Source organism: Aythya fuligula, chromosome 28 (genome assembly GCF_009819795.1).
Source record: "Aythya fuligula isolate bAytFul2 chromosome 28, bAytFul2.pri, whole genome shotgun sequence".
NCBI lineage: Eukaryota > Metazoa > Chordata > Aves > Anseriformes > Anatidae > Aythya > Aythya fuligula.
Genome location: NC_045586.1, coordinates 853,920 through 868,309, shown reverse-complemented (window position 1 = coordinate 868,309; position 14,390 = coordinate 853,920). Strand labels below are relative to the sequence as shown.

Genomic DNA, 14,390 nt, shown 5'->3' with positions numbered 1-14,390 from the left:
TCTCTCCACTATGCCACTTCTACTGGTCACTGGCATATGCTTTGGAGTTGAGAAATGGCCTAGCATGTGAATGTTGACCTCACATAAGATCCAGGTTCACTACTGTGACACCAATGCAGTCCCTGTAATCCCTTACCATGGAGAAACCATCAGACAATCCCTGATGAATGCAATCGAGGCCTGCTTTGGCCTTTCCTCTTGTACTCCCCTCAAAGAAAGGCACGCCATTGATGGCAGCTCCACACAGTCATATTTCCCTTAGCGGGACCTGAATGTGAGAGCTCAGAAACATCAGTGAGAGGGTGTAAAACGAGGATGCCCCACACAGGAAAGTCTTTGGATGGAGGCGGAGAGAGCAATGGAGAACGCCAATGGGACGCTGCAGGATGAAGCCTGCAGGCCAGCCAGGAGAAGACTGAGAACAAAATGGACACCCGCAGAGAGCAAGCACCAGGGTCAGAACCTGGGCACTTGAAGCCTCCTGGAGTTTGGGATCCACACCAGAGTCAATGAATGTCCGTCAGCAATTCACACCATCCTTTCTTGCTGCAGAAAGTTCACTACAAGTCACTTCATTGCCTTTAGCCTAAGGTATTCCTTGGGCTGTGGAACACCCGGGTTCTGGAGAGATGGGAGAAGAGGTTCTGGGACCAGAGAGCCAGATAGTTGGATGACTCATGTTTTCCAAGGGGGATTAGCTGACACCTTCCTGGCTTTACACTTGAAAGGATGACTCAAGTGGGACTAAAATCCAGCCTTAATATCCATCATGTTTCCCCCGGGGACAGGATGAAAAATTCCTCAAAGTTCAGCTGAAAATCTCCATTGCTCCGAGTCATTGCCTTCCACTCTTCCCTGCTCATGAGCTCAGCTGATAAAAGTGTACGAAACGGATGTAATGAAAAAAAAAATAATAAGGATAGGAAACCTGAATGGCCACAGACCACGGATTTGTTCTCTGAACTTCAGCAACAAGGAAACTTTGCTACAGGTGGGGAGAAAGGTGAGAGGCCCTTTCCTCTGGCAAGTGCAGAGCCACGTGAAGAATCACAAGGAGTTTCCATTTAGCCATAGTAAAGGGCCAAGGAAATCCCAGCAGACTGCCCAGCATCGAACCAGGCCCTGCTAATCCCATTTCCTCTTACCGTAAAACAACACCTCAATTAACGTCCTGAGCTGTCTCTTGCACACAACGGTGTGCCTGCTGCAGGAGTCAGCATTTCTGAGCAATAATGACATTTCTCCCCCTGATGCAACCCCAGCTGCCCTTCGGCACCCTACGGAATACCGATGAGCTTAGTGTCAGTCTCCAGGAAACGGGAAAGAGATCGCTTCCCCCATCCTCCTAGGGAAATCTCTGGCATTGAAAGATGGGAGAGAACACCGTGCGTCAGTGAGGAAGCACTAAGAATAGGGTAGCGCCAGCACGTGCCACACTGAGCGCGTGAAGAACCCCACCGCCCTTGTGCAGTGGTGTCTCATACCCGATGTGACCTTGGGGAGCTGTATAAAAGGCGGCTCAGCCCAGGGCTCCTAAACTCGCTCACCATCACATCCAGACACTTCTCCCTGCAGCTCCAGAGGTAAGAACATTTTCTCCTCATCCTCTTCCTCCTTCTGCTGCTGCTTCTGCTAGAGGAGAAGCTGGCACTGGGGGCCATGGTATCCTCCTGGGTGTGGGCACAAAGCTTTGTGTCATCTCATTGCACTCAACTACTGCTCCAGGAGAAGCAGGTGTGAGGATGGGGATGGCTGGGGCAGGAGAGGGGGCAGTGAGGGAATGGCAAGGGAGCTCCTTGCAGGTGGCCCTGCACCCTGGGATGGGAAATGGTCTTCAGGACAGGGTAGCAGGACTCCTTGCATCAGTTTGTGGGACCGAGCTCCATGCCAGAAGAGCCAGAGCAAGACACAAGGGTGAGGCAGGGATAAGGGTGCATTCGGGTTGGGCTGGGAAGATGGAGACAAAGAAAGAGGTCAAAGGGGAGAGATGGGGAAAAGGTATAATGAAAGAAAGGCGGGGACGAGGCTACGTGAGAAGTGCACCTGGGTCTCCTCTAACCAGGATGATCTCTTCCTCCTGACAGCTTTACCGACTCCCCGGAAAAATGTGCTCCCGTGGATCCTGCCACAGCCGCGAGACCTCCTGCCATAGCTCAGGGTCCTCCTGCCACGGCTCCCGCTCCTCCTGCCATGACTCGGGACCCTCCTGTCATTCCACCTTCCAGAGGGAACCTGTGCCACAGTTCCCCTGTGTGACGCCCTGCTGCCCCCCCGTGCAGCGCTACTGCCCTCCCGTGCAGACCTACTGCCCCCCTGTGCAGCGCTACTGCCCTCCCGTGCAGCCCTACTGCCCCCAGTACACCAAGAACATCTGCAAGCTGCCGCCAACGTACCCCAAGTACTAGCACCAGGATCTGCTCACCCAACGCCAGCTGCTTTCTCCTCTGCACTCTGGCCATGCAGCACCCATCCTTATGGCTGTCCCGGGGATTCAGTCCCGTGCTTCACCGCTACCCCGCGTGAACTCTGCCCGGAAGCATCCTGCAAGCAGTCCTTCTTTACAATCATGCAGGAGATGGCCCTTCCAGGTGTGCCAGACACAGCTACCACCAGGAAGCCTTTGATGCTGCATGCTGCTCTATCAGGATCCCCTAAATGGGGAAGATAATAAAGCTTACAATTCATGAAACCCACATTCTCTTTCTGTTCCTTTGCTCACTTTCCAGGGCCTTAGAGGTCTTCTGGATTTTTCTCTCCAAGATTCTCCTCCTTGACATGGGCACCATTGTCCCTGTCCAGCACGCACAATTCCTGGGGACATAAGGGGACAAAAGGGGACATAATGGGTATTTCAGACAGATTATCAGAGCAAAAAGCTCTCACCTCACAGATCTCCATGTGTATCTGTCGTGGTTTAACCCGACCAGCAGCTAAACACCACGCAGCCGTTCACTCACCCTTCCCCTCCCTCTCTGGGACGGGGGAGAGAAATGGAAAGTGAAGCCCGTGAGTTGAGATAAGGACAGTTTAATAAGACAGGAGAATAATAATAACAATAATAATGATAATACAGTGATGATAATAGTACTACTACTAATAATGTGTACAAACAAGTGATGCACAATGCAATTGCTCACCACCCGCTGACCGATGCCCAGCCTAACATTGAGCAGTCCGGCCCCCTCCCCCGGCTAGCCACCCCTATATATTGTTTAGCATGACATCAGATGGTATGGAATACCCCTTTGGCTAGTTTGGGTCACCTTTCCTGGATCTGTCCCCTCCCAGCTCTTACTGCACCCCCAGCCTGCCTTTTGGCAGGACAGAGCAAGAAGCTGAGATGTCCTTGGCTTGGTATAAGCACTGCTCTGCAACAATTAAAACATCGGGGTGTTATCAGCACTCTTCTCATCCCAAGCCAAAACACAGCATACCACCACCTACTAGGAAGAAAATCAACTCTGTTCTAACTGAAACCAGGACAGCATCTCAGGGGCTGAGCAGCACAAAGCTCCCTCTCCTGACACAGACCATCAGCTGCACCACACACATTCCTTCTCCCAGGCTCTAGACAAACAGCAACAGCAAACACCACTGCCTGCAAACTCTGGCTTTGGCGAACAAGCAGAGCTGTTCCCTGAAAGGGCAGGAAGCACTTCACAGCTGTCCGTCCCGTAGGCAGTCCATGCAGCCAGCTACTGCAAACTCAGCCCCACAGCTTTCCCACATCTCTGCCTTCAACTAGCTTAATGCCTCAGAAAAGAAGAGATGCCATGCACTTCTCCTCCCTGTGCCATCACGGCTGCTCAGTGATGTATGCTTTGGTGTGGAGAAATGGCCTAGCAGGTGAATGTCGACCTCACGTAAGATCCAGGTTCACTACTGTGGCACCAATGCAGTCCCTGCAATCCCTCACGATGGAGAAACCATCAGACAATCCCTGATGAATGCAAACGAGCCGGTACCAACACCCACATCACTCAAAAACTGCATTTCATCACTCCACGTTGGCCTTTCCTCTTGTACTCCCCTCAAAGAAAGGCACGCCATCGATGGCAGCTCCACACAGTCATATTTCCCTCAGCAGGACCTGAATGTGAGAGTTCAGAAATATTTGTGTGTGGGTGAAAACCGAGGATATCCCACTCAGGGAAGTCTTTGGAGGAGGTGGAGAGAGCGAGGGGGAATGCCAATGGGATGCTGCAGGCTGAAGCCTGGAGGCCAGCCACGAGAAGACTGAGTGCAGGATGGGCACACACAGAGGGCAAGCAACAGGGTCAGCGCCTGGGCACTTGCAGCCTCCTGGAGTTTGGGATCCACAGCAGAGTCTCCAAATGTCCCTCAGCAATTCACGCAATCCTCCCTTGCTGCACAAAGCTCAGTACGATTCACTGCATCACCTCTAGCATAAGGTATTCCTTGGGCTGTGGGACATCCATGTCCTGGAGAGACTGAAGAAGAGGTTCTTGGAGCATGGAGCCAGTTAGTCGGATGGGGTAGTGTTTCCCAAAGCTGATGAGCTGACACCTTCCTGGCTTTACACTTGACATGCTGACTCAGGTGGCATTACAAATCCAGTCTTAATATCCATTGTGTTGCGCATGGGGACACGGTGAAAAATTCCTCAGAGCTCAGCTGAAAATCTCCCTTGCTCAGAATCTTTGCCTTCCACACTTCCGAGATCATGAGCTCAGCTAATAAAACCATAAGGAACAGATGCAGAATTAAAAAATAAATAAAAAAATAAATAAATCAAGGAAAGGAAACCTGAATGGCCAGAGACCATGCAGAAGTTCTCTGAACTTCAGCACTAACAAACCTTTGACAGAGGAGGAGAAATAAGAGGGGCCCGATCCTCTGGCAAGTTCAGGGGCAGGTGGAGAATCACAAAGAGTTTCCATTTAGCCACAGCACAGGGCCAAGGAAATCCCAGCAGACTGCCCAGCATCAAGCCAGGCCCTGCTAGTCCCATTTCCTCTTGCCATAAAAAAAAAAACGCCTCAATTAACGTCCTGAGCTGTCTCTTGCACACAACGGTGTGCCTGCTGCAGGAGTCAGCATTTCTGAGCAATAATGACATTTCTCCCCCTGATGCAACCCCAGCTGCCCTTCGGCACCCTACGGAATACCGATGAGCTTAGTGTCAGTCTCCAGGAAACGGGAAAGAGATCGCTTCCCCCATCCTCCTAGGGAAATCTCTGGCATTGAAAGATGGGAGAGAACACTGTGCGTCAGTGAGGAAGCACTAAGAATAGGGTAGCGCCAGCACGTGCCGCACTGAGCGCGTGAAGAACCCCACCGCCCTTGTGCAGTGGTGTCTCATACCCGATGTGACCTTGGGGAGCTGTATAAAAGGCGGCTCAGCCCAGGGCTCCTCACTCGCTCACCGTCACATCCAGACACTTCTCCCTGCAGCTCCAGAGGTAAGACCTGTTCTCCTCTTTGCCTTACTCCTCCTGCTGCTAGAGGAGAATCTGGCACTGGGGGCCATGGTATCCTCCTGGGTGTGGGCACAAAGCTTTGTGTCATCTCATTGCACTCAACTACTGCTCCAGGAGAAGCAGGTGTGAGGATGGGGATGGCTGGGGCAGGAGAGGGGGCAGTGAGGGAATGGCAAGGGAGCTCCTTGCAGGTGGCCCTGCACCCTGGGATGGGAAATGGTCTTCAGGACAGGGTGGCAGGACTCCTTGCATCAGTTTGTGGGACCGAGCTCCATGCCAGAAGAGCCAGAGCAAGACACAAGGGTGAGGCAGGGATAAGGGTGCATTCGGGTTGGGCTGGGAAGATGGAGACAAAGAAAGAGGTCAAAGGGGAGAGATGGGGAAAAGGTATAATGAAAGAAAGGCGGGGACGAGGCTACGTGAGAAGTGCACCTGGGTCTCCTCTAACCAGGATGATCTCTTCCTCCTGACAGCTTTACCGACTCCCCGGAAAAATGTGCTCCCGTGGATCCTGCCACAGCCGCGAGACCTCCTGCCATAGCTCAGGGTCCTCCTGCCACGGCTCCCGCTCCTCCTGCCATGACTCGGGACCCTCCTGTCATTCCACCTTCCAGAGGGAACCTGTGCCACAGTTCCCCTGTGTGACGCCCTGCTGCCCCCCCGTGCAGCGCTACTGCCCTCCCGTGCAGACCTACTGCCCCCCTGTGCAGCGCTACTGCCCTCCCGTGCAGCCCTACTGCCCCCAGTACACCAAGAACATCTGCAAGCTGCCGCCAACGTACCCCAAGTACTAGCACCAGGATCCGGGCACGCGCCTACCACCACAACCACTGGATGACTCCTTGCTCAAGGCATTGAATTTGTCTCCAGTTTTCATCGCTCACCATCCGTAGCACTTCTCTGCAATCAAATGCTTTTAAAGCAGTTGGAGTGTCATGCAAATTTTTGGATGAATATCTTGCTTTTACTATCCTAGAGCTGTTTAAGTTCTATCAGCCAATGTAAATCACAATGTTTTCTGCTGGGATTTTCCTTCATGCTTTGCTCCTTCAATCTTCAGCAAGAAAATAAATGTTGTATTTCAACAGTTCTGGGTGTTTACAGTCATCATTCCATCATATCTGTTTTCTTATGGCATCTCTTTTACTTTGTGGCTTTTCATCCATATTTTAATCACTGGTGAAATCAGCCTAAGTAGGAGGAATGCTAAGGAAACACAAAAGTCGAGGGAAATGCCTGAGGCACCACAGGCAGAGGGCTGGAAGAAACGCATTGGTTTAATTCTTTGTGAAAACTGACTACTTGAACTGAGCTCAGCATATGCAATGAGGGTTTAAGAGTTACAGCTGGGGGCCTTGCCTGCACATTCATGTTTTCACTCCAGATGGGATCTGCTGCTATATCTGGAAACAAAACAAAGCAAATCCTGCAGGGACATTAACCTGCCTCGGAACACCCCTAATTAAACATTTTCTACAGTGTAGAATGAGCAAAGGTTTCCCAAGCATGATTCATCCATCCTAGGGCAGGCATGGGAAATAGGCTGGATGAGCTGGGCACTGGAATTCCCTAGTAAATAACCAGTTGGTACGTAAGTAATTGGAATTAGTTATTTATAAGTTACGGAGAAATTCGTCATTATAGAGGAACAGCCTATTAAAGAGGAAAAGTTGCAAATGGGAGACAGAGGACAATTAATTACATGTCTAAGTTGTTGCCTTCACTACGAGACGGTTCATTTTCATGCAACCATCGGGAACGACATTAAAAACTCTTTTCCCTATTCATTTTTCACCTCTCTCCAATTGGGCATTAGATCAACAAAGCTTTCAGAGCACATGAGTAGTTTTGCCTTTAAATATACATACGTTCACTTTCCTTTCCTGCCCCAGGCCTTGAAGTTTCTATTCTGTGACTAATCACAGCATATTTCCTTTCCTTTAGTCCCACAAAAGGCATGAAGCCTCCAAGCTGGGTATGCTTACTGCTGCGCTTGAGCTTGAAGTTCCCACTAGCTTCAGGATGAGAAACTGCAGAAATAAGGAAACAAGAATTAAGCTTTTGTCAGCCCTGGAAAGATTCACCAGCTGCAACACCATGGATCAAAGCCTTTATGGAAGTTTTACTTCACTAGAATACTTGTAAAAAAATCAGAGACCATAAAATCTCAGAAATGAAGAAGTTCTCCATACCTAATGCTTTAGGTAGCTTAGAGGAACATTTCTGCTCCACTGTGTCAAATAACATAATAGCAGATTTCCACAAGCAGCATAAACCATTAGCAAACCCCTAAGGTTTAATGAGGAGGAATTTGTGTTAGCTGGTTCATGGCAAGGATTGCTTCACCACATTCGTAATTCTCTAAACAAAATAAACAACACTTTCTTACTCTGGGCATCTTTCTGAGGCTTCTGTGTTCATTTACTCAGCCTGAAATATAAGCGAGGTTTCTTCTTATTTTTTTTAATCTAATCGCAATTTTTTTTGTAAAACTCCTCTTGTAAAATTGGTTACAGGTCACCAGGCAGCCAATCTGGCTGTCTCACATGGCTTTATCCATCTCTGATGTGCACATCCAGCTCTAAAAGCAACAGTGCATTTTACATTCTAGCAGGTCAACGGATAAAGCCCTGCACTGGATCCATACATAGACATGTAGAAAGCTGCCTCACTTCAACCAACATCTTTTATCTCACTGCTTAGTCTTACACATTTCTAACATTGGGGTCCCCTCTCATTTCTCAGCAATTTCCTCCTGTCTATCCCCTCTGGTTGCCATCAGCCTCCTGATTGTCAGCTGGGATGCACAGACTCTGCTGTTGTCAATTTGTATCATAGAATTCAACTATAGAATGGCTTGGGTTGGAAGGGACCTCAAAGATCATCCAGTTCCTACCCCCTGCCATGGGCAGGGATGCCACCCACTAGATCAGATCACCTAGGGCCTCATCTAACCTGGTCTTGAACACCTCCAGGGATGGGGCATCCACAACCTCTCTGTGCGGCCAGTGCCTCATCACCCTCCAAGTGAATACTTTCCTCCTAATCCCTAATCTAAATCTCCCTTCTTTTAGTTTAAAAACATTCCCCCTTGTCCTGTCATTATTTTATTGTATCACCAATTAGATGATAATGTGTGGCTACAACCAAACCTAACCAGGTCATTACCGTAAAGCTAGACAAATTCAATAGGCGATTAAGCCTGTATTTTAGCAGACAAGAACATTGACCTTGGGAAGAGCTTGCCTAGAGAAATGGTGACTTCATGGTCCTTTGAATTCTTCAAAGCAAAACTGGGTAGCTTTCTAAAAGCTGGGATCTAACCAAACAAAATCAGCAGCTACCTGACACAAATTGAGTGGAAACGTGCTTCATGCCACCAGAGGTCAAAATGAAGGTTAATAATGACCTCTTCTGATCTCAGCATCTGTGATTCTGGATTTCACTGTGTTCAGGGAAGTTTCAGGAAACACAAAAAGCCTGATTTTTCTAACCTTTATCTTGGCAGAAATCAGTATATCTCCAGTGGAGCTTAAGGGAGGGTGGTCCAGGGTCCTTCAGATGCACAGACCCATGGTGGCATGAGCAGGCATTTGCCCCAGGGTGATCTCAGAAACAAAGCACTCAACGACGTCAGTCATGGGCCTGGGTCCCGTGAATTCCCTCTGACCGGAGACATTTTTTTCAAAAGATGTAGTTAGATTCGAAATCTTAAAGATGCTCAGTGCATCATGTGATGCCTTCAGGCTTTCAAACAAAATAAATATTAACATCATTAATGAATAATTGCAACATGATCATTAACATCAGCACTAATGACTGCCAATGGGTGACTGAGAACTGAGCATAGAGCTACTCCAAAAATAACATCCGTAGGTGGATATTTCATTACTCGAGGGCATACTAGAACTTGGAGTAGAAACGGAGTAGGAATTTTGCAGATCAAGTCATGCTAAGCATATGCTAAGCATGTAAAACTTCCAAGAAATTTTTGTGTTTTGCTTTTATGTAAAGATGTCCAAAAGGAATTGTAAAACTCTGATTTGATCCAAACTCTATTTCACATTTCCATGATGAATTTGCAGAGTTCTTTCATCTAAAATTTCTGATATTGGTAAGACCAAGGCATGCATTTTCCCGTATCTTGATCAAAAGAGGAGATGTCAAGAGCTTTCTGTTCCATATTTGCTCTTCTGATGACCAGAGACCCCAAAGAAAGCCATGAGGCCTTACCATTTCTGCACTCATAAACAAAGCACGGGGACATGGAATCATACACGCTGGAATTCTATGTAAAAAAGACATACCAAGGAGCGACTGACGTCCAAAAGGCCTTTGCGTACCTCTGGAATCCAATGCTCCTCAATCTGAATTATGATTTGTATGTTAATTTAGCACTTGCTAGCTCTGAACTAGCTTCCTAGCCACTTGGTGTAACAGCATTACCATATGTAAAATGAGCAGAAACATACGTTTTAAGCAGTTCATAAGCATCACACAAGAATTAATTTGACATTAAAAAATTGTAAAAAATTTACTGAACAAATTGATAATAATACAAAATTGAGGGTTGGTCAAAAATAATGAGGCAAAGACTAAATAGATGAAGGCACATTCAACAAATAAGTATAGGCTTAGTGGGTAAATCACGAATTGCTTTGGGGTATCTCATTTCCGTCAGGGCCATGTCGAGCTAAATAAAAGGTCTCCCCGTCCCTTTGCTCCTCACTCAACTGAACCACTCAGTTAGCAAGGTAAGTGTTACCTAGTGTTGTTTGCTGACAACGGTTCTCATTTGGCTTTGGTCAAGCAATGGATGTAAATGTGCTTTTGTATCTGCTCTACAACTCTGTCTGAAATCCAGACTTTCCAAGTCTGTTGATCTATTGCTTAGTGCAAAAGACAGTTGGTGAAGAGAGCTCAGGCCTTGGGAGTGGAAAACAGGCTTCTTGGGATGAGAATTCAGCAGGTGATGTTCATGGATCAGCACAGGGAAGGTAACACCTAGGATTGTTCAAAAAATGCAGAAATATTGCTGGGGTAGTGGCAAGTAGCTCAATTTCTATAAGGGTTTTTTTGGGCAACTCAACACAAATAAATAGGAAGTGAAGTGTGGTATGGCTATCACCCATGGGGCTAGACAGCAGCATTTGTATGCCAAAATAAAACACATCTATGAACTTGTAAAGATGGATTGTATCTGTATGTAAACTGTATTTCAGATCCTCGCTCCCTCCAGCTTGGACTACTCTACAAACAACATGTGCCACAGTGGATGTTGCTCTACTGGATGCTGCTCTGTTGTGAAGAGCAAAACGGTGTGCTGCAGCCCCTGCCAGAAGACCGTTTGCTGTGACCCATGCCAGAAGACCATCTGCTGTGACCCATGCCAGAAGACTGTCTGCTGCAGCCCATGCCAGCAGTCTTGCTGTGACCCATGCCAGCAGTCCTGCTGTGACCCATGCCAGCAGTCTTGCTGTGACCCATGCCAGAAGCCCTGCTGTGACCCATGCCAGCAATCCATCTGCTGTGACCCTTGCCAGAAGCCCTGCTGTGACCCATGCCAGCAGTCCATCTGCTGTGACCCTTGCCAGAAGCCCTGCTGTGACCCATGCCAGCAGTCTATCTGCTGTGACCCATGCCAGAAGCCCTGCTGTGACCCATGCCAGCAGTCCTGCTGTGACCCATGCCAGAAGACTGTCTGCTGTGACCCATGCCAGCAGTCCTGCTGTGACCCATGCCAGAAGCCCTGCTGTGACCCTTGCCAGCAGTCCTGCTGTGACCCGTGCCAGAAGCCCTGCTGTGACCCATGCCAGCAGTCTTGCTGTGACCCATGCCAGCAGTCCTGCTGTGACCCATGCCAGAAGCCCTGCTGTGACCCATGCCAGCAGTCTTGCTGTGATCCTTGCCAGCAGTCTTGCTGTGACCCATGCCAGAAGCCCTGCTGTGACCCTTGCCAGAAGCCCTGCTGCGACCCTTGCCAGCAGTCCTGCTGTGACCCTTGCCAGAAGCCCTGCTGCTGCTGCTGTGGCCAGCAATGCGTGCGGACCTGCTGCTGTGGCTGCCGCCCCTGCTGCTGCTCTGGATGTCTGTCTTGCTGCTCCTACGTGGTGAAGAAGAAGCCTGTTGTGGTGTGCTGCAGCCCCGTGAATTACTGCTCCCCCATGAGAAAGTATTGCATTCCCATCCAGCAGTGCTGCACCTCAATCAAGAAGTGCTGCTGAGCCAACTCCGGGTAGGAAAAGCAGTCTGCTGGCTCCCATCTCTGGCGTGCAACAAGAACAGGCACAAGGGGATGAAAACCTGACCATCATTCACTTGTTTCACATGATGACGGAGTAACTGCCTAGCAATTTTCTTCTGGTTTTCTTCTTTCTTCTTTCCTTTAATTATCGAAGATCTACAATGCACTTGAGTATGTCACCCACGGTGTAAGGCAAAGAGATCTTACATATTATTGTGGTTGTTAGTTATTGTGGCTGTTAGTTCTCTTCTTGGTGTATGGGACATGGGATACTTTTGCTGTTAATGTCATCATTCTTCATTTTCTCTCTTGACTTGTAGACAATAAAACTTGGCATTAAGCAAAACGCAAAACACCTTGTTTGGTTGTTCTTACATCACTTTGCCTAGAATGGGCCCTTGTTCTGGTGCCATTTTCTACATCATCATCAGACTCCCAAGGGTTACAAATGTGCTCCCATAGAAGGGAAGAACATTTTAAAAAACAAAGAACCACTCAGCTTTGCTTCCTGTTGGCATAAATTATGCCATGCCTAAAGAGAGCAGAGCAGTGTGATACCTTCTTGCGCTTACTGCAGCTCTGCCTCAGATACTCAGCTCAATTTTGACTGTAAAAGTAAGTGGTTAAGGTAAATAAAACTCAGAGGACTGAATAAAGTATGCATAATTCCAACACTGAAAACACACCACCCCAGCTATGTATAGCAACCCATTCCTGATATTTTAATGGACATTTTAATAGGTACTGAGAGGAATTCATTACTCACTGAACAGAAGACAGCATCTTCTTCCACTAACACCTTTGAAAACAAAATTTAGAGAGCACCTTTAATTGGTGGATTATTTTATATCAGCAAAGATTTTCCTATGTGGCATTCCTGGATTACAAGCACTGGAATGAAACCCAAATGCTAGCACAGAACTTAAAAACTCCATTCCTCAAATAGCACACACATGAGTCAACAATACCTTCTCTACCTGGCTGGGACTTCCTTTACTATTAAAATTCAGGACACAGCTCTGAATTGCATGTCTCAGAAAAATGCCTTGAGCACTGTCTTGATTGCTTCTCTCAACCAAACCTTCATAGTATACACTATGAAGATATACACAAGTTTGCATTAGAATAAGCTCTACCACCTTAGACTCTCCTGAAAAGATTATTCAAGTCTTCAGGAGTTTTTGATTAATAGATAAATCATTTCCAATACACTGGCAGAAGGATATCCTATACCATATTATAGAATACTATATCAGAAGTGCATATTGTGAATATTAATTTTAGCACATGCTGGAAAAGTTGCCATCACAGATTCCTCCCAGTTCACAAAGGTGCTGCCACTCCCAAACTCACGTAACCACCGTGGAAGTTTACAAAGCCATAGCATGGCATGTAACAGGGATTTAGTGTGGAAGATATTTCTGACCAAATAAGCATTAAATCCCATTATCTTCTCAATACTTGTATAAAACCCTGTTTAGCAACAGTCCTACAGGGTTCACATCCATTTCTACACAGGGATCGTCTTGGCCAACATGACAGCAATAATGGCTGATAAAAAGGGCAATGACTGATTTATTCAGCGGGTGGCATGTTTGAGGGTTTCCACAATGGGGTATTACCTCCTGCAGGCAGGTATCTGCCTGTTATTGTGTGACCAATGGTCCCCTGGGGACAATTCCAGCAGGGACACCCAACGTCATAGAAAATCATGTTCACAGCTTGGGAAGAAACTACGTGTCCCAGCCAGCACGGATCTCCTGCTGTCACTCCAGCCACACATTCAGAGTCTGCTGAACATGACGGCAGCCTTTAATTGAGGTGCTGTCTCAGCATCTTGGGACTCCAATCTTACATTTTTATTCCCTCTTCTCATGTGAAAACTATCTGCAGCTTCTTCTCAAATGGAGCTGTCCTGACTCTGCACGTGACCACAGCTCTTTTCCTCATCCTCAAGCCTGTTTCATAATATCTTCATTGATTCCAACACAATCACAAAATCAGGGAATTTTCTATGTGAGAAGAGACCTCTGGGTCCATCCGGTCCAACCCCTGCTCAAGCAGGGACACCCAGAGCAGGCTGCTCAGGACTATGTGCAGAAGCTTTTGAAGATCTCCAAGGAGGAGACTCCACAACCTCTCTGGGCAACCCATGTTCAGTCCCCAATCAGTACAGAATTGTTTCTTGGTGCCCAAACAAAACCTATGCTCCAGGTTGTGCCCAGGGCCTTTTGTCTGGGCCTTGGGCAGCACTGGCAGGATCCTGGCCCTTGCATGGACATGGATGGGATCCCCCTGAGTGTCCTCTCCTCCAGGCTGATCAGCCCCAGCTCTCAGCCTCTCCTCCCAGGAGAGGGGCTCCAGGCCCTCCAACAGCATGGTGGCCTTCATGGTACTCTCCCCAGTAGGCCCAGGCCTTTCCATGGGACTCTCCCCACGCCTCTCCTGGACTGGGGTCCCAGCACTCCTGATGCAGCCTTGCCAGTGCTGAGCAGAGGGGCAGGATCCCCTCCCTCGACCTGCTGCAATGCAGGGCCTAACACAGCCCAGGACACCATCAGCATTCTTTGCCCAAGGGCATGCTGCTGGCTTGCATTCACTCCAGGGCCTTTCTGCCAGGCCACTTCCCAGCTAGGCACCCCCAGCATGTCCTGGTGATGGAGCTGATCCTCCACAGGGCCAGGACTTTGCACGTCTCCTTATTG

General features: G+C 48.2%; 3 protein-coding genes across 3 annotated transcripts; all 3 read left to right on the top strand.

Annotated features, from left to right (window-relative positions):
- Positions 1 to 2,105: 2,105 nt before the first annotated feature.
- On the top strand, positions 2,106 to 2,405 carry LOC116499504 (putative small proline-rich protein 5). Its single transcript, XM_032204256.1, has one exon. The coding sequence runs from the start codon at positions 2,106 to 2,108 to the stop codon at positions 2,403 to 2,405; it is 300 nt and encodes a 99-aa protein (XP_032060147.1).
- A 3,530-nt stretch (positions 2,406 to 5,935) lies between these two features.
- LOC116499503 (putative small proline-rich protein 5) lies at positions 5,936 to 6,235 on the top strand. The gene has a single exon (XM_032204255.1). The coding sequence runs from the start codon at positions 5,936 to 5,938 to the stop codon at positions 6,233 to 6,235; it is 300 nt and encodes a 99-aa protein (XP_032060146.1).
- Positions 6,236 to 10,702: 4,467 nt separating this feature from the next.
- On the top strand, positions 10,703 to 11,665 carry LOC116499499 (keratin-associated protein 5-4-like). Its single transcript, XM_032204250.1, has one exon. The coding sequence runs from the start codon at positions 10,703 to 10,705 to the stop codon at positions 11,663 to 11,665; it is 963 nt and encodes a 320-aa protein (XP_032060141.1).
- The last annotated feature ends 2,725 nt before the right edge of the window (positions 11,666 to 14,390 follow it).

Bases quoted from the DNA above. Each gene is read 5' to 3' on its own strand.
- LOC116499504 (XM_032204256.1), top strand. From the start codon at position 2,106: ATGTGCTCCCGTGGATCCTGCCACAGCCGCGAGACCTCCTGCCATAGC.
- LOC116499503 (XM_032204255.1), top strand. From the start codon at position 5,936: ATGTGCTCCCGTGGATCCTGCCACAGCCGCGAGACCTCCTGCCATAGC.
- LOC116499499 (XM_032204250.1), top strand. From the start codon at position 10,703: ATGTGCCACAGTGGATGTTGCTCTACTGGATGCTGCTCTGTTGTGAAG.